The 23,986-nt window shown below is 29.8% G+C and overlaps 1 protein-coding gene across 1 annotated transcript; it reads right to left on the bottom strand.

Moving 5' to 3' along the window:
• Positions 1 to 5,776: 5,776 nt before the first annotated feature.
• LOC106765679 (transcription factor MYB44) lies at positions 5,777 to 7,228 on the bottom strand. Its single transcript, XM_014650374.2, has one exon. It carries the CDS (start codon positions 7,091 to 7,093, stop codon positions 6,227 to 6,229), a length of 867 nt encoding a protein of 288 aa, XP_014505860.1. The 5' UTR covers positions 7,094 to 7,228; the 3' UTR covers positions 5,777 to 6,226.
• Positions 7,229 to 23,986: the final 16,758 nt, after the last annotated feature.

The following is a 23,986-nucleotide window of genomic DNA, read 5'->3' as shown; positions in this document are numbered from 1 at the left end:
GAAGGTTTGGTAACACGGCAGAGCCTTGCGTTACGTTACAGTTAATTTCACTGCTACATCTGAAAGCAATTATAGCCCAAAATTTATGGTCGTTGACCATTTAGAGTTTCAAGCATTGTTGGTTGTAGCTGCTTTTATACTATCCTGCTGCTACTGCATCTCAAACTCCATAAATTGCTTTCTTCTCTACTTCTTCATTCTATTTTAATTTCTTTAACTCAAGATATACGTATGATTTTTTCTCATTTTAAAAAATTATTAAAATAATAACTGTTTTTTAACTTTTATACAAATTAAATAAATTATCTCACTCTTTAAATCAATGCAACTAATTTAAAGTCAAAATAAGCATTTTAATATTATTGGAAGAATGGAGGAATTATGATAATCACGAGAACTAAGGCAACATGTAAACTCGCAATTGTAATTATTGTTATGGTAAACATGTAACATTCTACTTTTTTTTTCTTTCCTAAAATCTATAATTAACATAAATTATATGATTAAAATAAAATTTATTTCTCTTTTATCAAAAATATGAATAAACAAAATTGTATATTATTTTACAAACATATTCTTTTCTAACACATATAATAATTTATTTTCGTGATAAATAATGATTAACTCGAAAACCATAACCACAACCACCAAAAGAGATGGATAAATTAATATAATAAAATCAAAACATTTTATTTAAAAATATTTTCCTAATAATAATTTCCTTTCATAAACCAATAAAATAAACAAACAAATAATTTTTTTTTATACATATGCACTCACAACGCCAAAAAATAGCACCGCCTTCTAGTAAAAAAATGAAACAATTAACTTAATGAAGAGTCTCCCTAGTTATGATGGTACAAAACATCTTTTAATCTTCCTTACTACAAACAAATAGAACACTTATATATATATATATATATATATATATTAAATGTGTTAGGATTTTATTAGCCAATTTTATAAAGTGATTTAATTAAGATAAATATGGCTAAGAGTATATTTGTCACGAAAGGTATATTGTGTAGAGACCAACAATAATTTTAATTTGTCGAAGGGGCCAAATTATAATTATTGAAATTAAAGAATATTAATCGCCAGAATTTATTTAAAGGGTCAGGTTGCTCATTAATTGGTATCTGCCAATCATAAATTATAACAACCTACCCATTATGGTAGAACTTCACATTTTTTTCAAGTAATCTCTTCCACTAATAGAACTCATCACTCTTCATAACTATTTTCCCAGTTAATGGAAAACATCACTCTTTTAAGCAACCTCTTTGACTATAGTAGAACACATTCACAAACATATAGAAACTTTCCAAAATGTATGTCTTCACAAAATCCATCTTTTTAACCCATATATCCCAAATACTCATTCAATTTTATAAAATATAATCCTCGTAGCTTTAAACAATGAATTATTTCCATCAAACCTCAAAGTATCATTGTTTTTAAACTTAAAACACATACATATAAGAAAACAATAATGTAAGCTCCCTCCTACCTCTTTGTGTTTATCTCTTCATTCATTCTCTTTAAAATTCAACCTTTAAAATCTTCTACCTTCTTCCTATAATTGAATCTTACTCTTACTTTTCCTTCAAATCTATTGAGTCGTGTTCCTTCTCATTCAAGTACAACACTCACTCACTCATTTAGTTATATATTTATAGGTTTTTCACTTTCATCCTTAAAATCTTAGACACTCTTATGAGATTTTAGGTTATCTTTTTAATAACCATGAAATATTAAATACATCTTTTCCTACCTTTATGTCTTCATTTCTTAGAAAATCTCTTTAAATGTCTTATATATAACCATCATATATAATTTGTTTATATTAGGCTTAATAGTGAAAATCTCAGTTCCGTCCTCAAGTTTTGAACTGTCTCAATTAAGTCATTTTTTTTGTAAAAATGCACACATTTTATCCCAATCGTTAACTGATCTCAAACGGCGTTAAGTTTAGCTGACGTGGTATGCTGACGTGTTGGCTTAATCCCTTCTTGGTCCTCGTATTTGTGTGAAAATTTCAGTTCGGTCCTCAAGTTTTGAACTGTCCCAATTGGGTCATAATTTTTGTAAAAATGCACACATTTTACCCCAATCGCTAACTGATCTCACTGTGCAACAATTATCTTCTGCTATCAGTGGAATAAATAGCTTAAAGGCTGGTGATGAACCTATAGGTTACCAAGTTGGTTCATTTGCAGAAAAGGCTATGAGACTGATTGCACTGGTTACGCGAGTTTTCCGGTGACTTTATTTTTTGAGCCGACGAAATAATCTGTGTAAAATTCCTGATTCTCAGAGAGATGAATAAAATCCCTATTTCAAATAAACTAAATAATAGGCATTGTGCCACGTGAAAACACTGCTTATTTTAAAAAATATTTGATATAATTAAATAATACATGTCAACATGTCTTCTGGCTACCACGTTAGCTAAACTTAACGCCGTTTGAGATCAGTTAACGATTGGGGTGAAATGTGTGCATTTCTACAAAAATTATGACCCAATTGAGACAGTTCAAAACTTGAGGACCGAACTGATATTTTCACACAAATACGAGGACCAAGAAGGGATTAAGCCAACACGTCAGCATACCACGTCAGCTAAACTTAACGCCATTTGAGATCAGTTAACGGTTGGGGTAAAATGTGTGCATTTTTACAAAAATTATGACCCAATTAAGATAGTTCAAAACTTGAGGACCGAACTGAAATTTTCACACAAATACGAGGACCAAGGGAGGTATTAAGTCTCTATATTATAATAAATCTTATATCTTTTTAATAAATTTGTTTAAGAAATAAGTGTCATATATAATTTGCTTATATTATAATAAATACTTTATATATCTTTCAAAAAAACTTGAATTATAATAACCACTTTTTATATCTTTTAAATAAAATAAATCTCTTAAATAACTAATAACCCAAAAATCATTTTAAATAAAAAAATAAGGTTAAAAGCTCTTTTTGGTCCCAGTTTTGGTTGGGAAAATTCGAAATGGTCCCTGGGTTTATTTTGTGTTCAATTTCGTCCCAAAGAACGAATTTGGTGTTCAATTAAGTCCTTTTCAGTAACTCCGTTAAAATTCTTAACGACAACGTGTCCAGATGTGCAACTGTTGAGTGAGGTGTCAGTTTTTTACTGACTGGGAATCCTTTTCAGTTGGAATTAGGATTTTTTTTTTTTTAAATTTAGAAAGGCAAAGTGGGAAAAAAAAGAAAGACTTTCTTCTTCCTCTGAAACTCTAATTCCTCTACCATTACCCAAACCCCAACCGCCGACCACCGAATGAGTTTGGGTTTTATAACAGGGACTAAGGCCAGGGTACTGGAGATTGTTTTAAGCTCTGACTATATTTTCTTTCTACCTTTTTCTACATTTTACGCTTTCTCTTCCCTTAATGGAGGTTTCCTCCTCAAGTACCATGTTTTACGGTAAAGTGTTTACTGTGTTCTATGTTGGAAAATTTATTTTCTACAAAATTTTATTTGAACATCTTTGGGATAGACAAGTGACAGTACAGTGACCCATAAGAGTGATACCAGGGACCTTAATAGATTGAAAGACTACATCAGATATTAAAGGGGACGCATCAGGATGTTGTTGTCATTGCCTTATTATATTTCTTTATATTTTATTCCATTTTGTTAACGCATTGTGCAGATAGCCAATGATATGCTCGGTGTATTGCTCTATGTTGTAAAGTTTATGAATGAAAAAGGAGGGTATGATGAATTCTTAGCCATAGTTGGTGTAGAGGTAGTACCTTATGAACATGCTTTTCTAGACTCTATCTATAGTTGTGACTGTTTCTTTGTTTCCTCCTGCATTTGACAGTTTTCTTCATTTCTTAACTTCAAGAAGCAATTAGGAATTAGGGTTTGGGTAATGGTAGAGGATGTTATAACAGGGACATCGACAATAATGGATCTAATAGGGACAAGGAAGAACAACTCTGGCCAAAATTAGGGTTCAGATTTGGGGAAAAGGGCACACGAAGTGGAATTGGAAAATGTTGGAGGCTGCCACGGTGGTTCCTGTTTCTGTTTTTGGGTTTGTTTTCTGCAGGTGCGAGATGCGACGGTGATGGAGGTGCGAGGGTGATGGAGGTGCGATGGTGATGGAGGTGCGAGGGTAATGGAGGTGCAATGGTGATGGAGGTGCGACGGTGATGGAGGTGCAAGGTGCGATGGTTGCTGACGGCGTGTGAGGAAGAAGATGATGGTCGGTGGTCGGGGTTGGGGTTTGGGTAATGGTAGAGGAATTAGGGTTTCAGAGGAAGAAGAAAGTCTTTCTTTTTTTTTCCCACTTTGCCCTTCTAAATTTTTTAAAAAATCCTAATTCCAACTGAAAAAGGACTCCCAGTCAGCAAAAAACTGACACCTCACTGTTGCACGTCTGGACACGTTGCCGTTAAGAATTTTAACGGAGTTAGTGAAAAGGACTTAATTGAACACCAAATTCATTCTTTGGGACGAAATTGAACACAAAATAAACCCAGGGACCATTTCGAATTTTCCCAACCAAAACTGGGACCAAAAAGAACTTTTAACCAAAAAATAAACTACCTTAAATATATATTTTCTAATTATTATAATTTTCTAAGGTCTCACACAACACATAACAAACCTTTTAAAAAGAGTTGGATAATTTGAACTAACTATCTAGACTTTCCACTAAATAATTTGAATTCTCCATCCATCTTACAAGGTTGACTGAACTTTACACCAAACTATTTAACTTCTTGATGCACCTTACCAGACTTTAGGAATGTATTGTCGAGCTATCTAAGTTCTCACTGAAGTATTCAGATGTTTTGCTAACCTAGGAACGAAATACAAGAGTTTTGTTAACCTTAATAGTCTGGGAACGTGACACATTAATAAAAAATTAATAATATTGGTAAAAAAAGACTAAACTCAATTATTTCTAAAGAAGAATAGATGAAAGTTTAGAAAAAAAAAGACAAAATCAAAAACACATAGACAAAAACATATTTAAATAAAAAATAATACATTATGAATTTTTATTCATAATACATATCGATATTAAAAATATTAAGTTTTTTTGATAATTTTTTTATTAAGAACCCAATGATCACTTTGCCACTTATTTGGTGGTGCAGAAAGAAAAAACCTAGTAACACTGTGTACTGAAACCATAGTAACACGGTCTACTTAAACCATAGTGACATGTTCAAGTAAAGGGTAGCTGGAGAAAATTTTAAAAACATTTCACCAAATAATAACGATCATATGATCTAAAAGTAATTGCATGCATTAAAACAAACCTTAGAATGGGTATAATTTACTTTTCTAAAAGAGAACTGAAACTTTAAATCGTATTTTTATATAAAACAGCGGCAAATGCATTAATAACTAGTAAACAAGATAAACTATAAAATATTTAAAATTAAAACTATCAATAGTCATGGTTTATGTCATTATTACTAAACTTTATTTCCAAAAAGTAAATAAGTTACAATAAAAAAATTAATACAATTACTGTATAGAATTTTACTATATCGTAATTATTCAGTAACCCGGTATAAACGCATTGTTATTATTATAATAACATCGTTGAGTAATTTATAGAAAAATAATATTAAAAAATAGAAATAGAAAATTAAAAAAAAATAAGAATTAAATTAAAGAAGGAGTAGAAGTGAATGAACATAAAGTATAATAGCTTGATTAGATGAAGTGAAATGAGGTTGGAATATGAAGGAAATAAAAATAATGATAGATAAACTGATTAACTAACAATTTTTGAGATATATAAAAGGATAACAGACAAACTAGTTTGAAAGTACCGGTTTCTTTTCTGTTCTAGTTGGTGAGCGTGAAACGCTATTTGTTAATTTTGGGTTTCAACCAAAATAAATATTTAAATTATGGTTCAGCAAATAACAAAATAAATTGAACTTAATATTTAAAAATTGAGGATATTCCATTGATTTTTAAAATCCTACGTACCCCTTGTTTTTATATATATATTTTTTTCTAAAGAAAACCTGAAGCACAAGAGGTTGAAAGAAATTTCAGATTTGCCATGAAATTTCAATTTTCATCGTTCCATGCTACTTTTGTCTTCCAACTGTACACTAACCAATATTATTCCCTAAAATAAAAAGGAAAACAGCTTCCTTTTTATCCTTCATCATAACTCATAAACCTCCTTTTCTCAACACTAATTACGTCATAATTACGAATCAACCCTGCTAATCCCAATTCGCTTCACCGACACGTTCCTAAAACCGTCCACACCCTGAAAACACATCGCGCTCTGCTGCTCCATGTAACTCCGAACCTCCTTCTTTATCATCTCCTGCATCACCGCCATAAACTCCGCACTCAAATTCAACGCTCCCATTCCAACCTCCGCTGCCGGACTCGCTACGGTCGTCACCGGTGCTATAATGAAGGGATTAGCTTGCATCGCCGGCGCCCGATTCGAGGCTTCCGATGACTCCACGCCCGGAAGAGACAGCGACAGCGAGGTGGTGGGACCGTCGTCGCACGACGACGCCGTTTCGACCACGGGTCGAACCGGCACGGGCCGGAACACGTGCGATGGGGAGACTACACCAGGGGCGCTGGTCTCGCTCACATCGGATCCCGATGGGCTTCCCGGAGGCAGGGCAGCGCCGGCGCTGACGGAGCGCTTGAGGGGCTGCGGACTGAAACCGGCAGCGGCGGCGGCGGGATCTTCGGCTATCATGATGGAGGCGCACTTGCGCTTTAGGGTTGAGTTCCAGTGGTTTTTGATAGCGTTATCGGTGCGGCCCGAGAGAAGGCGGGCTATGGTGGCCCACTTGTTACCGAAGCGGGCATGAGCGCGGATTATCGTGTCGTCTTCCTCTGGCGTGAAAGCCCGGTGTTCGACCTGGGGCGAGAGCTGGTTGCACCATCGGAGCCTGCAGGATTTCCCAGAGCGGCCCGGGATTGACCTGCTGATGAGCGACCAGTTTCTGGGCCCATGCCTCTCCACCAGCTTCTGCAGGGCCTCGTCCTCTTCGGGGCTCCACGGACCCTTGATCCGGTCCATGTCCTTTCGGCTTACGGTCATCATGATATTACTATGCTGTTTCTTGATTGATGAAGGGAATGAAGAAGGGTTTCTCTGGTTGAGTTATTGGGGTGGAGCATTGGGTCGTTAGAGCATGCTTGGGTTTCTTATATCTGTGAGAGATGGGGTGTGGGGCAACCGGTTTAGGGGGTTCCACTTTTACGGGTTTCAGCGTCGGTTGTATTGTTCCTGGTACCGGTTTTTCCTGGGAAGCGGTTGCCTCTGGAGTTGGGATACAGCTGTAATTGGACACGCGTCCTTTCTTAGATTGTTCCCTTTACACAAGTCATCTCTTCTTCCCCTACTCATTTATCCTTTCAAATTCCCCTTTTTATTAATTTAACTGAAAAAAAGTTATTTAAATATTATTATAGATCCATCAGTATAAATTAATGAAATAAATAATATAACCATTATTAATAGATCAAAAATTGAAAATATTTTGTTTTTGGCTCTAGTAAATTTTAACTATTCTCTTCATGCAAAACAGCGCGTCCAGTACACAGACAACGCTCCACTCAATTACAGCCTCCAATCTTGAAACTCACTTTTGACTTGTTTTTTTCCTGTACCAGTTTTATCTCATTAAAGATGAATAGAATTTGGATGAATTTTTAAATATTAGTTTCTTTTAGGTTTTTTTAATTGAATTAAAGTTTGATTACAGTTAATAATGTAAAGTTTTAACTTAAAAATGATGAAATGAAAGTAGCAGAAAGAGATTAAAGAAATGAGAGGTGAGTTTAGAAAAAAAGAAACGTGTTTGAGGTGTGTGGGAGCTAGGTGGATGTGGACACGAATAGAATAGAACAGTTGTGGAAGTTAAATTAATGTGGACAAAGAAAAGGCCGAGAACCAGAAATCTGAAAGTTAAAATAATAATAATAATAAAAGGAAAATATTTAAAAAAGATAGAAAGAGAGATAACGATGATAACGGTTGGGTGATGATGGCTGAGGTTCCTTGCTTGCTTGAGTTTGACTGAGGACTATTCCAGGCTGTAGAGCATTTCGTGTGGGATATTTATTTTTTTCAAGTTTGGTCCTTTTCGTAGGAAAAAAATAGGGGAAGGGTCCATAGTATGGTGAGGTGGCAGAAAACGACAAGATGAATCGCCGAATCGGAACGCGAATCATTACTGCTTTCCTGTCAGTCCAGCCTGTATTCTTTACCTGCCTCTATCGTGTTCCTCCACATACACCTGTCGGTCACTTCCTCTCATCTTCCTCGTCAATAATAATTCTTAATATATGTTATTTAGAATTAATGTGTCATGTGTTGTGTCAGTTAGATAAAAAATAAATAAATAAAAATGAATTAATAAGCAGAAAGTGGGGATTAGGGGATGTATAATTAAAGCAAGGTATAGGGAAAGGGCGAGAGAGAAAGTTGTCGGGTAGGATGGGGGTATGGTACTCACTATTCAAATGCCAAAGATATGATCCAACAGATCCGTATCCAAACCCTTTCTGTTACTTGTACCTCCTACCCACTGCTCCTGTCTCCATGCACTATATAATTTTTATTAATTATTTTCCATCTCTCCTTCTAAATCTGGATACCATCATCTACACATTCTGACATAACTCTTATAAATAATTCACCTGATTAACAACAAGATGTCTGTTGTTAGAGTTTGATCGGATTAGTAGAATATGAAATAAATGTGTTTGTTGTCTCTCAAATGGAATAAATAAAAATGTAAATGGATATTTAGGTGAGTGAGTAGTGGACAGCAAAATGAAAGTGATGTGAATAATTACTACAGTAAGCATAATTTTGAAACGGCATTTTGGCAGCTGTATTCAGTGAAGGAAAATAATGGTTTATGAAAGGGGTTTTCAAAAAGAAGTTTTTCGCTGTCGTAGCATTTCCCAAAACAAGAAAAATACGGACCCTTGTACTTTTAAACTATCCAAACCGTTGGGCCGAGACAGCTGTAATATAATTATTAACAAAAAGGACACTATCATTCACCTTTTCAACCATATCAATACTAAACGCTCTTCTTATTAACTAACACCTTCGGTTAAGTCCCTATTTTTTTTTTTCCAAATCTTTTAGATCAATTCATAACTACTTAAATTTACTAAACACTAAATAAAAATTACTTAACAAATTTAATTATTTATTTTTGTTGAAATTAAAATACAGAAAGTGACAAAATAATAAAAATTGTTTAAATTAAATAATGTATATAAAAATAAATATAAGTTTTAACTTTATTATGAATATTTATTATACCTACAATTATATTATTCATAATACAGATATTTTATACTAAAAATATAATGTGTAGATTTGTTTTTTTTATTTTTTCTTTGACAAGTTATTTCTATATCTATCTGCTTCTTACAAATTTTCTTTTTCTCATCTAGAAGAAAAGAGNATCTCACCTATTATATATACACACATGGCGTGTATATATATATATATATATATATATATATATATATATATATATATATATATATATATATATATTATCAACGAATTGATTTATTAACTATTAAAGTCATTGTTGTAGTTCAATAAAAAAATTACTTAAATTTTTCACAGATCTTAAAATACTGTATAATATATTTAATATATTTTTCATTCATTTTTACAAGATAAAATGACGATATATTTTAATGTAAAAACAAATAAAGGGTGTTTTCTTTGATATAAAATTTTATTTTTACAATAACTTTAAATTGTTGAAAAATATGAATTAATTAAGGTTAGAAAAATATCTGCAGTACATCACGTGAGCGAGTGGCTTAGTCACGTGAGTAGAGGTTGTGTTCAAAGTAGACACACGTGGCTTTTGCTCCCCTGGAAGAGGCAGAAAAAACTGAAGGTTCAGTGGTGGTAAATTACAAAGGTACCCCAGTGGCGGTGCATTTTAATAAAATGAGTGAAGTCTAAAACCGTTGAATCTGGCTATGTGCTGTCGATTCATGGGTGTCTTGGTTTTAGTGGAAAACAAAACGGTCTAATACCGGACGATAATGAGGTACGGAAGGTGAATAATTTCATTTCATCTCCTCTTTCTAGCATCACGTGATACATCCTCAATCTTCCTCCTTCATCTATTTCATACTTTCTTTTTATATTTTATATAAATAAAATAATAATATATTTCTTTTTTATTTTATCAAACAAAGATTAGAATTTCATTTTCTACTTTTTAAGAATTCTCATTTCTTTCTCCATTTTCTAACTTTATACCAAAATACATTTCTTTATATAATTTTCTTATTTAAATGCATGTGTATGTCATTTTCTTTTCTACGAAGTGGGAAGGAACCGAAAGAAATTTTCAGCCTCTATGTGTATCCCATCTACATATAAATACAGGAAATTGAAAACAATATTATACTACTTTTATAGATAAATAAGTAAATTATTTTTTGAATTAAAAATGTATTATAAATAATTATTTTAATATTTAAAAAATATTATTATTATTTTTAAATTTATATTAAATAACTATGTTTTAATGAGTTTTTCAAAAGTTAACAAAAGAACATGTTTGGAGAAAAAAATGAGGAACTATTTGAAAAATCCTCTTAAGAACAAGAAGATGATAGGAAAAAATGAATTAGTTTTTTATGAGTTAAAATTTGTTTTATAAATAAGAAAATTATGTTTATTTTAAATTGATTTTAACTTATCTCATTCTATTATATATTTTTCTTATAATATTTATTAAAGTTTATTAAATGAATGTCTTATTTATTAATTAAGTGATGATATATAAGTTGCTTTCATTCTTGAAAAAAAATGGTTAAACTATTTTTATTTTACCGGTTAGGTATTGGCTAAATTACTTCATAGCTCTTTCATCTGACTAATATTTTAAGTTTTCTAAACTTTCTCTAATTAGTTTTTACTTTTTAGTTTAGTCCTTTGATTTAATATTTAATATAGAAAATAAATTGATGAGTCAATGTTGTGAATTTGCAGCAATGTCATAGTTGGATGTAGTTTAAATAAATCTGTGAAAGAATGCTTAAGTGGATCTACAAAAGAAAGAATCCAAGTTAAACAACATGATCCAAAGTATTGGACTCAATATAGATAAAAATATAGATAAAAAATACGTAGAATATATAAATTATTTCATTTACCGTCATTAATAAAACATAATGATTAACCAAAATAAATCCATATACAACTAAAAAAGGACAAACTGTAAAAAGTAATGACTACATAGTTTTTCAAAAAGATAATGAGGTAGTGAGATGTTAAACTAAGAGCTAAACAAATACACCATCACCACCATCTTCTATTTATTATATATATTACTATCATATGAATAGAATATTAATCAAATAAAGACCATTTAGGTGGAGACAATCCCGTTATAGGATTGAACCTGAACCATAATACTACAATTAAGTATACTAAATAAAAATATATAAATTATTGTCTGTATCTTTAATGAAATGTTTTGGTTAATTTGTAAACATGAACTCCGTTAAAAACTGATTTATTCTTTCATCCAAAGGGTGAACATGTGTAGTATTTTTTAATTGATATTTTAATTAGTTTATTGACTTTATATTAAATAAAGTGTGCGTAGCAATAATGTAGATACTGGGCAAGTTTAGGAACGATAATCTAAATAAGGATTAAAGCTATTACCTGTGCAGACATGAGTAGGATACATGTTTTTCTTTTCACTGTGATACAAATGGTATAATAGTACCTTACCCTATGCTATCGTTAGCCTCTATCTTATGCATACTCATCATACATTTCAAACTTACCTTTAAATCGTATTTGGGTTAAGTTTGAAAAAAAATAATATCCAACCTAATTAAACTTACTTACATTAGGTTTGGTTTTACTCAAGCAACTAAGTGATAAGTTAGATTTCGACCTTGTTATTATTTAAGACTAATTAAAATAATAAAATATAAATATCAATCACTAAATAAATAAAAAATATATTTATTTTGTATAAATATAAAAAGATTTCATCATAATCAAAGTGAATTAGATATATAATTTCGAACAAATATGAAGAGCAACGTAATAAAGTTTAATACAATTAATCAAGATGCAAATCACTTTCACAAACCCAGAAAATACTTTATATAACCAAAACAAAATAGAATATGAAGAGTGTTTTAGTTAGATAAATGTTCTTATATCTTGGCTAGAACAAAAATCCTCCTTAAAAGAAGACTTGAAAGTTAGCCTCAGATGATAAATATAAATAAATTTTAGTGTTATAAGCAACAAAAAAGACTATTTTTTGTAATAGAAATGGAGTCTACACATAACAACATGGACATTAATGAACAAAAGCCAAATGTTTGATATCAATACAAAATAAACAGAAAAGGTTATCTAGAAAAAACAAACACAATATACTGAGTTGATGATGTGGACTGGAGTAGTGGCATTATTGATATGATAACACGTCAAATTAGACAAGTAATTAGTAGTTAAATCATGAGATTAGTGTATTTGGTTCAAATCGAAAAATATTAATTATAAATATTTATATTGATTGAGTTTATTGGTTTGGAAACTAATGAATTTGTGAATTAAGAGTGGGTTGAGATTTAAATTCAACCTAACGTGATTAATTAACTGAAGCTATTGAAATAGAGGTGGGTTAGATTAATGAGGCATGTATGACCTACCTACATATCTAAGACTCATTCATGGTCATAAATACATGACAGTAACATTGTATTTATCCAAGGGTGGGTTACGTAAACCGGTCTGTTAAGTCCGTTAATTCTAACTAATTTACAAGTTTGATTCGTTAAAGCCGTTTGTAGATATAATATGTGGGGTCACGAATTAGCCTGCGTACCGGAAACCATAACTTAACCGCTACACAAGTAATCAACTACAAAAGTCAATTCGTTTAATTTGATAGATTTTGGTTATAATTTTTTAATTTGTTATATTTTTTATTAAATAGATTTTACCCTAACAGATTAAATGAAAAATAAATAAATTTCTTTAAATTGATAATTTTTACATATTCTTTAATTAGTATTAAGATTCGGGAGTCCATTTATTTTAAAATATTTCAAAGCAGATACAAACTCAGAAAAAAGAAAAAAATAATTTATTTAGCAAAGCTAATTTAGGCATGTTAATGGGTTAAAAAAGAAAAGTGTGTTGAAAGTCCGACCAATTTATAATACATAAATCAACTGTAAATTTTACTTTACAAATTTGTAAGAATGAGTTAAGTTTAAAATTCACTTCTAACAAAATGTATAATTATTTTTAACTTTTATTTCAAATTTGTTGAATTAGTATTTTTGAGGTAAATTATAGTAATTGATACATTGTTTGTTTCGAATAAATAATGAGTTACAATTTTACTAAAAGCAATTTAATATTTTAAAATTTTTAAAATACTTACATTTGAATTACTTCATATAAAAAAAAAGACATTTTCTTTGACAATAGACACTGTTCTTGTTGATAATGTGAATCTTTCATAGCTCATGTCCTTCTTAGAAACAGGACTATAGTCATACTCTTCTTCTTGGATTCACTTTACTTCCGTATGAGTTTTAACTTAGTCCTCCCCGAATCTTTTCTATACTTATTTTCTTTTCATAGTAATGCCTAGAATGTCAAACCCTTATATAAAAAGATATATAAAAAGAGTACGAAAAACACAACAGATGACAAAGAAAGTCGAGAGAAGAAACTATCCTAACAGAGAGAAAAAATATAATCATTTATTACAGAAATACTTTACTTAAATAAGAAAACTAAAATATTTTTTTTTTATTTTTTTTAACTGACAGATAGAATTAAATATATTAAGCTACATTATTATTTTTATATGCTTCACAATATAAACCGTGAATAAATAAGTATATTTATATTTATTTATTTTAGTTTGTGTAGTAATACATACAATTCTCACATACCACAAGCAAAATTTATTCCTCAAAGACTAATAAAAAATATTAAGAATATCAATACATAAGTTGGAATATACCTATCTCGTATAAATATAATTGTCGAAGCAATGACTTAGTAGTTATATATATGATTTTACTTACTTTAAGTGAGTCTTATCAAGTCATAATTCTGATTTACCATAAAACAATTTATCACTCAAAGACTAATTAGAAATATTAATTCAAACAACAATAAGTAAGTTTTAACATATTTGTCTTCTATAACAATAAGAAGAATTTTATTACAATTAAATATAGAATCTAGAGCAAATATACTTAATAATATAACAAATATTAATACAAGTAATTACAAATAAATAGAACAATAACATAAGACACGAAATTAAAAAAGCTAATTATAATTTCAACAAAAAAAATATAAGTTTAAAACTATACTCAACTGTAAATAAACAAGTAAGAGTGATAAAATTAAGAAAAACAAGAGGTCATTTTTAGTCTCGGAACGTAGTAGGTTATTTACTCTTATCAAATAATAGGAAGTGATTTTAATCTGTATACCTTTATCTCTATTTCCTCTAATAAAAAATAGGCTTGATGGAAGGTGTTCCACTAAAATTATTCGGAGTGTCATGTTACAAAAGAAGAAAGAATGAAATATTGTATTTCTTATTGAATGATAAGGAGAGAGTACAATTGATATATATAATTGTTCAGAGCAATATAAAAAAGGAATATAAGTATAAAAATATATGAAAAGAGAATAAAATAATTCCAATATCCCCCTCAAGGTGCAGCATGATTATAAATGCAAAGCTTTGTCCTCTCATGCATGGCTGGATTTTGTGCAATTCGTATAGCAGATTGATTATTAGAAAGTGAGTTTAAGCCTTACTCAACCCTACAAAACCGGCTTGTAAGGTGAGGTTTGCACCTCACTTATATATTATAATTTGGCCTTATCTCTAGTCCATGTGGGATTTTCAACATGTCACATGTGCTTTACTCAAATTTATATGACTATTATTAAGTGGATTAAAATGCTTTTTACTCATAAATAAGTGCTATTAATATAAAGGAAAATAGTAATCATTTAACTAATAAATATTAAATAAAGTCAGCTTTAGATTACCTATCGAAGTACCTTTTCCTTATTTATTCTTAGGTTAAAAAATACTTCTATTTTATTATTTTAAATTTTATATATAATTATTCTCACATAATTGTTTTGTTTGATATTTTTATTTAAGATTGGAGTTATTTTAAGATATATTTTAAATAAATAAAAATTTAAAATTTATAAATAAAAGTTAGATATTAAACTTATTTCATTCTAAGATTATATCTCATTTTTTTCTTTCTAATTCTAAATATGTTGGCCGTTGTTATTCTGTAAGATTATATATTTTTCAAAGAAGGTGAAAAGATAATAAAAATTGTTATGGAGTAATCTATTCTTGAATATAGTAAGTAAATCATTCTTTATTAAAATTTCAATTATTTCTTTTCTCTTGTTTTGATGGTTTGTTTAGAGGAGGTATCAGAGTTTTATCTTTGGACACTTGTGTGAATTTGATTTGGAATTTTGAAAGTACTAAGGTAAATAGACTTTATTGGAATCAACTAGAATTAATAGCTTTTTTTTATTATTAAATCATTTAATTGCTTTTGTTGGTTAATTTGGAAGTTGATAGTGATGTAAAAATGACATTGGATGTACGAGAATGAATTTTGAAGATAAAAAGATTGAGTTTTTTCTTTTTGAAAATGGATGTTAATTGTTGAACGTCACTTAAACCACTTCTTAATGTTTAAGTAATATTTAAATGGTGTGCAATTATTGCATTTATTCTTTATCATCTTTTTAAGAAATATGTGGATATTCAAATGGAATGTGTTATCTTATAATTTAGGCGAAAAAAGATGCTAATATGATTTTCTCTTCTCCATAATCATGTTATAGTTCTTTAGTGAGTATTCACCAAAGTTCTATATCTTGTATTTTTGTTCACAAAAAATTTGTACTAGAAGAGTTTGCAGTTTTATTCAGAACAAAACGGATTTTGCAATTTTAACTAGAAAAATTGCATGTTGAGTAATAACTTTGTGGATATAAACCTTGGAATGTCGAATTAGATTAAATTTCTTGTGTGTTTTATTAAATTTGTGCTCTTATTTGTGGATGTCCTTCCACTTTAAGAAATTATTTTCCTATTGCACGATTTCCAATCGTGATATCAAGAGATGAGGTCCTAATCCGAGGAAGAAAAGGAATAGTTTGACATGATGATCAAAATCAACTTTGCATATTGCGTCTTTAGAGAGAGGTTAGTCTTGATCATTCCTTTTGTGCAATATGTTCATTGATGCATGTGTGATTGGATCTAGCTTGGTTGAGGTCATGTTGGTTATGGATTTCACTTTGACTATTAATGAATGGTTAATGATAATTATTAGGAAGTTGCTAAAGAGTCTGATTTGCAAGGTAACAAAGGTTTGTGATAGGAAAGTATTATTGTCCTTCAAGCATATATGTTAATGACATGTCAAATGTTTATTCTAGAGCATCTGAGATTTTTTGTAAAGGAATGATATGTTGATTATTTAGTGAGTGCTAACTAAAGTCCCACATATAATAGTACAAAGAAGAGAGCAATAGAAAGTACTATAAAAGTAAAAAGTTGTTTTGAAATTCGTCACCACAACTTAATAAGTTTTTAAGGTATATAAGTGGCTTGGATAGTTGCATGTTATTAAAGGGTTTACAATTTTGTCTACAAAAAGTTTCTCGAGAAGGGTTATAGTTTTGTGCACAAAAGTTGTATGAGAAAGATTCATAGTTTTCTCTAGAAAAATAATGTATGAAAGTTTGTAGTTTTAACCAAAAAAATTGCATGTTGAGTAATACTACTTTTGAGTATTTGTGAATTAGGTCTTGTAGTATAGGAGGATGGTCAGTCAGGCGAAGAAGAATAAGGCAAGACAAGCAGGATGACTATAGCATAAGAAGAATGATAAGGGTTGGTCGGGTGGGTTGGCGTGCCGATCGGTCAAGCTTAGGAGAAGTTCGAGCACGATATGGCGGATTATTAGTGGACCCAATGAAGCGAATATTACGGACTCCATGTCAATGGTTACAAGTAGTGGGCGAATTTTGCGGGATTATGAGTCGGCGATTACAGGTAGTTAATGACCATTACTTCAGTCTGAGGCCTATAAATACAGAAATGTCAGCCAGGTACTTTACTTTTGACCTGATTACATTTACGCTAATTTCATTGTGACTTTGCTAACTTGAGCGTCGAAGTGCTAACGTGCAGGTCACAACCGATCGGAAATAGACATAAGAAGACCTTTCGAAACGTAAGGCCTAGATAGTTGGAATTGTGTTCGGTCTTGAGTCCTACATCCAAAACAGGTCTTAACATGTAATGCTTTTATTTAAATTTCAGCTCTTATTCATGAATGTGCTTATGTTTGAAGAATTTATTTTCAAATGAAGTGATTCTCAATATTTACTCAAACAACAATGATATGGTGTATAATGCACTCATTTCGACTTTAGAGTTGATGATTAAAGTTGTTTATAAAAGAGTATGATAGGTGAAAAGAAAAAGTTATGTTAGAGTTAACCTATTGAGCATTAAGGATAATTCCTTAATATTATTGTTTGGGTTATTGTAAGGAAAGGGAGAAGTGAGGAACGAGTGGAGTGTGAGTATTGTAAGAAATTATGTGTGCAGAAGAAGAGGCTTGGTTTTCCGTAGCGAAAAAAGTGGTAAAAGGGATGGGCCAGAGTTGCCAGCTATATCGCATTCCTTCATTCATATCCCAATCCCATGATTCTCGCACCGTTTCGTTTCAGCTCTTTTCCGCTTTTCTCCTGCTTAAGGACTAAGACTAATGCATCTATGCATCATTTCTTCCCTTTTTCCTCTTATTAATTAATTTTCTTTTCGTATGTCTGCACTTTCACAAAATGTGTACAAATATCTAACCACGAGGAGGAGGGGATGTATATTGACTTTATTCCCTGTGATTAATTTAATAACTGATTAGTTAGGTGAGATGTGACAGTGGTTTAGTTTAACACCAAAAGTAACGCCTTCAACACTTTTAATTACTTTATTGAGGGAGCCGTGTTCTATTTTAAAACTCCAATCTCCCAACACTCTGTTAACAAAAATAAAGACATTGGAATCACTCAAGACAATCTTTTCTTTTTCATCTCCCTCTTCCAACTACTTCTTTTCCTTTTCTTAACTTTTACTACTACCTCTTTTCTTTTATTCACAAACAGTCTCTTCATAAACGTTTTGGGTTTTCATAAATATCGTTGCTTTCTTCTATGTGCCGATTGGAAAATCATACGTCTCCATGAATTTTATTTTATTAATTTTGTACGGAAGAGAGATGCAACATCACCTACCCCTATCAACATTCTGATAAGGATGGCTGCACGGTTTTCTATTACGAGAATTTATTTATTTTTATTTTCTCGTTCTATTTAAAAAATAAAAGAAATAATTTAGTATTTTAAAATTTTTAGAAATATAGTATTAAAAAGCTAAAACCAAAATTTGAAGAATAAAATATATTTTAACATTTAGAAGATAAAATATGTGGTGATGTGTGAATAATAGGAGGTAGGTGGTATGTATGATTATGTGCGTATGGTAGCATTCTTATATATTGTCATCTAATTATGCGGATGGTCGTATCCGGCAGTGGACATGACATCCAGAAATATCGCTTTCTTAAAGTTAATATGATGTTTGCACAAAGCATCTTTTTAGGACAGTTTTTCCCCACGATTTTGTCATGTTCATCAAACCCAACCCCACACATCTTCACAACTATATATCTACCAACCATACAGTTAAAATTACAAAATCATTTTTTTTATTTTTGTGTAAATGTTATTTCAAATTCTATTTATTCTAAAGTCTATTGTCATCAGATAATGTTTATCTTTATTTTTCTTTTTATTTTTTCTTTACAAATTGTCAACCCATTTATGAAAATAGTCGATCTTATTCCTTCTATGTTTTACACTTTTGTTATTTTCAGGTTGACTAGGTTCTAGTACAAGATGAAGTTCTTACTTTAGGCTTATAAAAAAAGTCTCAAATATTTTTTAATACTAATTACTTTAGGTTTTAAAAAGAAAATGTCTCAAAATTATTTTTAGTACTAATTGTTTGAGGTTATTAAGGAAAAACAAGCTTCACAAAAATTAAAAAATTATTTTTAAATCAAATTATGATAAAAAAAAAAGACCATATTCTTAAAATTCTTTATACCTCTCAAATCTTTAAGCCGATATAGTTATCTTATTCTTTATATTACAGAATGAATGGATATTTCTTAAGTGCAAGAAGGTGTGTGATATATAATTATAAAAATTATGTGTGCTCTGATTTAGTTATGTGGATTAGTAGCATATATTTATTTTAGAAAAAGAAAAAAATTAAAAGAAATCTTTTATTGTATACAATTCAAAATTTTGTTCATTTTGAGAATGTGGAGAAAAATTCATTTTCAGTATATTTTAGTTCGTGATTATATTTGTTGTGTTGTGCCCTAAACAATAATAAAACATATTTGGATATTGACAATTAAGATACAATAATTCTTATATTCCCACTACTTTTGTGATCTAGCTTCCTATTTCTTAACTTTTACATATAATCAACTATCATCTATATATATCTATAATATTTTGTGTATATATATAATTATAAAAATTATGTGCTCTTTGATTTAATATAGTTACGTAGATTGATTAGCATAGATTTATTTTAGAAAAAGAAAAAAAAATAAAAGAAATATTTGATATACATTATATTGTATACAATTCAAAAATTTGTTCAGTTTGAGAAAGTTGAGAAAAATCAATTTCCAATAAATTTCAATTCGTGATTATATTTGTTGTGTTGTGTCCTAAACAATAATAAGACACATTTAGATATTGACAATTCAGATACAATCATTCTTATCTTCCTAACACATTTGTTAACAAGCTCCCTATTTCTTAACTTTCACATTTAATCAACTATCATCCACATATATCTATAATATTTTGGGTAATTCTTGCATTGTTTTTAAGCAAATGACACAATAATATGAAATGTCCATTTTAGACAAAAAAAAAAATACATACTTTTTTTGTCCACATGTATTGCATTTAGATTTTTTCTTTTTCATCTTTTAACATTATTTATAAAATAAAAATCACACTTCAATTATAGAAATCTTTGCTTTTATACTCTCTTTTCAAATATTATTATTTTTCAAATAAATTCATGTTAGACATAGTTGTCATTACATGAAAATTTTATTAAAATCAAAAAAAGAAAAAAAAACATAGAAGATCAGACCAAATCTGCGATAAAATTACATTGCACATAGATAAAAAAAATACATATGATAAAAAAAGCCTATGATTTATGTAAAGAGAATGCAAAATAAGGAAGAGTTGTAAACCATTATAAGCAAACCAATACAAACAGGACACCTATATGAAGAAATGGAAAGCAAGACAAATAACAGAAGTGCACGATTCAAGAGAGAAAATGGATGGTTGAAGGATTATGTGAAGAATATTAATTTCATACTTTGAACTCCATATTAGAAAAACTATAAATTGCTCATCATATTAAAATTTTACCATTAACTAATCCTCTCACATTCCCTTTTAAATTTTTGGCTTTGAAAGATTTTATATTAACTTTCTTTGCTTTATTTTTATTAGATTTCTTTATAAGTTGAATCGTATCATCATCACCTCAATATTAGAATCTTTCATCTCATCAGTTATATTAGTTTGTTTAGAATTTATTTTTAATTCTTTAAAAAAAACAAGTCTTTTTATACGTTAAAGGATGAAAATTTGTCATTGGACTATTAGAAGTTGAATCTAGTTGTTGTAAATCCTACAAACTATTCAGAATGAGAGTGACATCCTCCAAAAAAGACATATTAGTCAAGGAATCAAATTTCACTTGTATACCATTATCTAAAATTTTAACAAGAGAATATTTATTCACCATACAAATATTCTCACGATAATGGAAGAAGCTCCTCCAAACTCTATGACTTAAGCAACCATATCTCAACATAATATTTCCAATACGAAAATAATTATGTTAACAACATACCACATGTCATATCACAACCATATTACTCTTCATTTTCATTTATATATATACATTCAATTTAGTTTAAATGCTAACAAATTACTATTGATCATTGATTACATTATAATAATATTCAAATACAATATATTGATCAAGTGTAATAACAATATAGTGAAAGATAAATAAATTTTAGAATTTAGAAACATTTAAAAGTATGTATTTTCATAGTTTAAAAAACCCTCTCTCACTCAACACACTTAACTAAACTACTAGAAATGTTTATAAAACAACGTTGAGTAGAATTTACATTTTCGAAAACAAAAATCTTGGTTTTTCAATTAATTCAATTTGGTTGATGACTTATCTATTATAAGATTTGTTTGCTCAAGTTTAAACTCTTAACTATATTACTTTCACATGAATATTTAACATGTATCAAGAAGACTTTAATCAAAACATACTCTTATGATATAGACTAACATAGGTTCATGTTTGTCCTTTAAAAACAAAATGCAAGACCTTAGTCACTGTGCATGCAAAATGTTCCGGTATAGGGCCGAGATCCAAGTCACCTACACAATTTCCTCTGCTTCACCTCCTGTCCGAGTTCTCTCGCGCGCTCCTATGCTCCAGACTCCCGGAGGGTACCTGCTAAAGGCACTCCGATGCTTAAGTTAGTTTGGTTATCCGATCGGGTATCTTAATTCAGAATTAAATGTGCAATAAATGAACCCATCTACCTGTGACCTTTGACTCATATTTATAGTGGTAGACATGGGCCTGGTATTAAGGTTACCTTAATTAAGGCCCAATTGTGGCCCAACCATCTAAGACGCCGGATTATGCTAATCTTTCCATACTTACCTTAACCCTGCTGATCGTGACCGTCCAGTCGTAGTGCCGACCGTACGCTTCCCCTTATATCTTATTCTACGGGTGGATTTTTAAATATGACCGTCCGGTCATGGTGTAACCGACCGGTACTATTTGTCTGTCAGTATCGGCGGAGAGCGTAACGACACGAAAGCTAGGGCGTTAGCTGTCGGGCCCGTTCGGGGGATCCTTTTTCTACCGCCGGTTTCGCCTATACCAGATAACGTCGGATAGCGATGGACTTCCGTCCGGCATTGACCATGACCGGTCGGTGGTCCCTAGTACACAAAACATTCCAAATCTAACTCAAGAAATGGACAAAAATGATTTTACCCTAAAACGAATTATGACCAAACAAACTTGTTTTGTTCTCCACCAAGATTCTTAAGGTTATGTTTACTTAGAGATATGAATTTGAGAGAAAGGGAGTGAATGGACTTGAGGGAATTTGAAAGTAAATTGAGTGTTGTTTTTTTAAGTGATTTAGAGGTAATTGAGAATGAATTTAAAAGTAAAATTTGTAGAAGACTTGAATGATATAATATTTTAATTGATAAAATATGAAGATTACCAAATTATCCTTAGTGGTAAAAATAATATGAAATGATATTTTAATTAGAGTTATATATTTTTTGACAAAATTTATTACAAATAATGTAAAAAAAATAATAAAAATTAATATAATAATTTCATATTGTATTAATATTAATATTATTATAATTATTATTCTATTAATATTATTATTAATGAAAACGAAAAATAAATAATGTGTGAAATCGGTCAAACTGGCTTTGGAATCCATTACACTGCGAAAAATGAATTACCTCATTTCTTATTTTCAGATTCTCAAGAAAAAGGAAAGTTATGTTAATTTTGCAAGGACAAAACCGATATTTTATTATATTTCTCTTCAAATCTAAACACATTATCCCCCGAATGATATTTCTCTCTCTATATATATATATATATATATGATCAGAAAATAAACAAGTATGTCATTTTTCCCCTTCTATATATGATCAGGAAACATGCTCAAAGAAATATAGAGAAGGTGTCCTAGCAACATCATTCTCATTTCTTTTAAATTTCTAAATGTAATTAAGGGAATCTTATTATTACGCCTCTTCAAAAATGTAGGTTTAGAATATTTCATGACAACAATTTTTAAAAAAACAATAAAAATAACTTATTCAAATTATTATACAATATATTTCTTAATGGAAAATACGGTTCATTTTCTTAGTATTGTTATTAATAAAGTTTAATTCCAATAGTTTTTTTTTTCACAAATGAATTATCTTTGGTTTTATTCTTTAAGAAAATGTCTAAAATAAATCATGTCAATTACTATCTAATAGGATTTTTTTCTATAAAATGCTGAATTTCTTTTCTTAATATCATCTGTCATATAATTGTTATTTTTTAAAAAATTCATTAATGAATAATTTAAGAAGGGTAAGTGTTCAACTTTTAAGTATGAGTAAATTTCAGGCTGAAGATTTGTGTCATAATTGGCCCAAAGATTTGATATTTGTAAGAATACTTAAAGTCTCATAAGATCTAATTATAGTACTTTAAAAATAAGTTGACACAATGTTTTAGGACAGTTTTATATTTTTCCAACGTACTTCTCTTTTTATACTTTTTCAGTTCAATTAACTCTATTGCAGAAAGTGTTTATTGGGTTGGGTTACCTGAATTTAATTAAGTAAATTAAGTAAAAGTCGATGGAATCTAAATTATCTCATTGGGTGATGGATTTAATAAGTGTGATCCAAGATTTAACCTGATATTCATTCTTATATTTATATCATAGACAAATTATGTTATTTTTTGTGTCTTAAATTAGTTTGAATAAATTTGTTATAACTTTATTGTTTACTTTAAGCCTTGGTATACCTTTTCTATAAATTATTTTTTAAACTAAGTTAGTACTTGAAAATTAAATTTTTAAATATATATATATATATATATATATATATATATATATA

This window comes from Vigna radiata, chromosome 7 (assembly GCF_000741045.1).
Source record: "Vigna radiata var. radiata cultivar VC1973A chromosome 7, Vradiata_ver6, whole genome shotgun sequence".
Lineage (NCBI taxonomy): Eukaryota > Viridiplantae > Streptophyta > Magnoliopsida > Fabales > Fabaceae > Vigna > Vigna radiata.
This window is presented reverse-complemented; position numbering and strand designations above follow the sequence as displayed.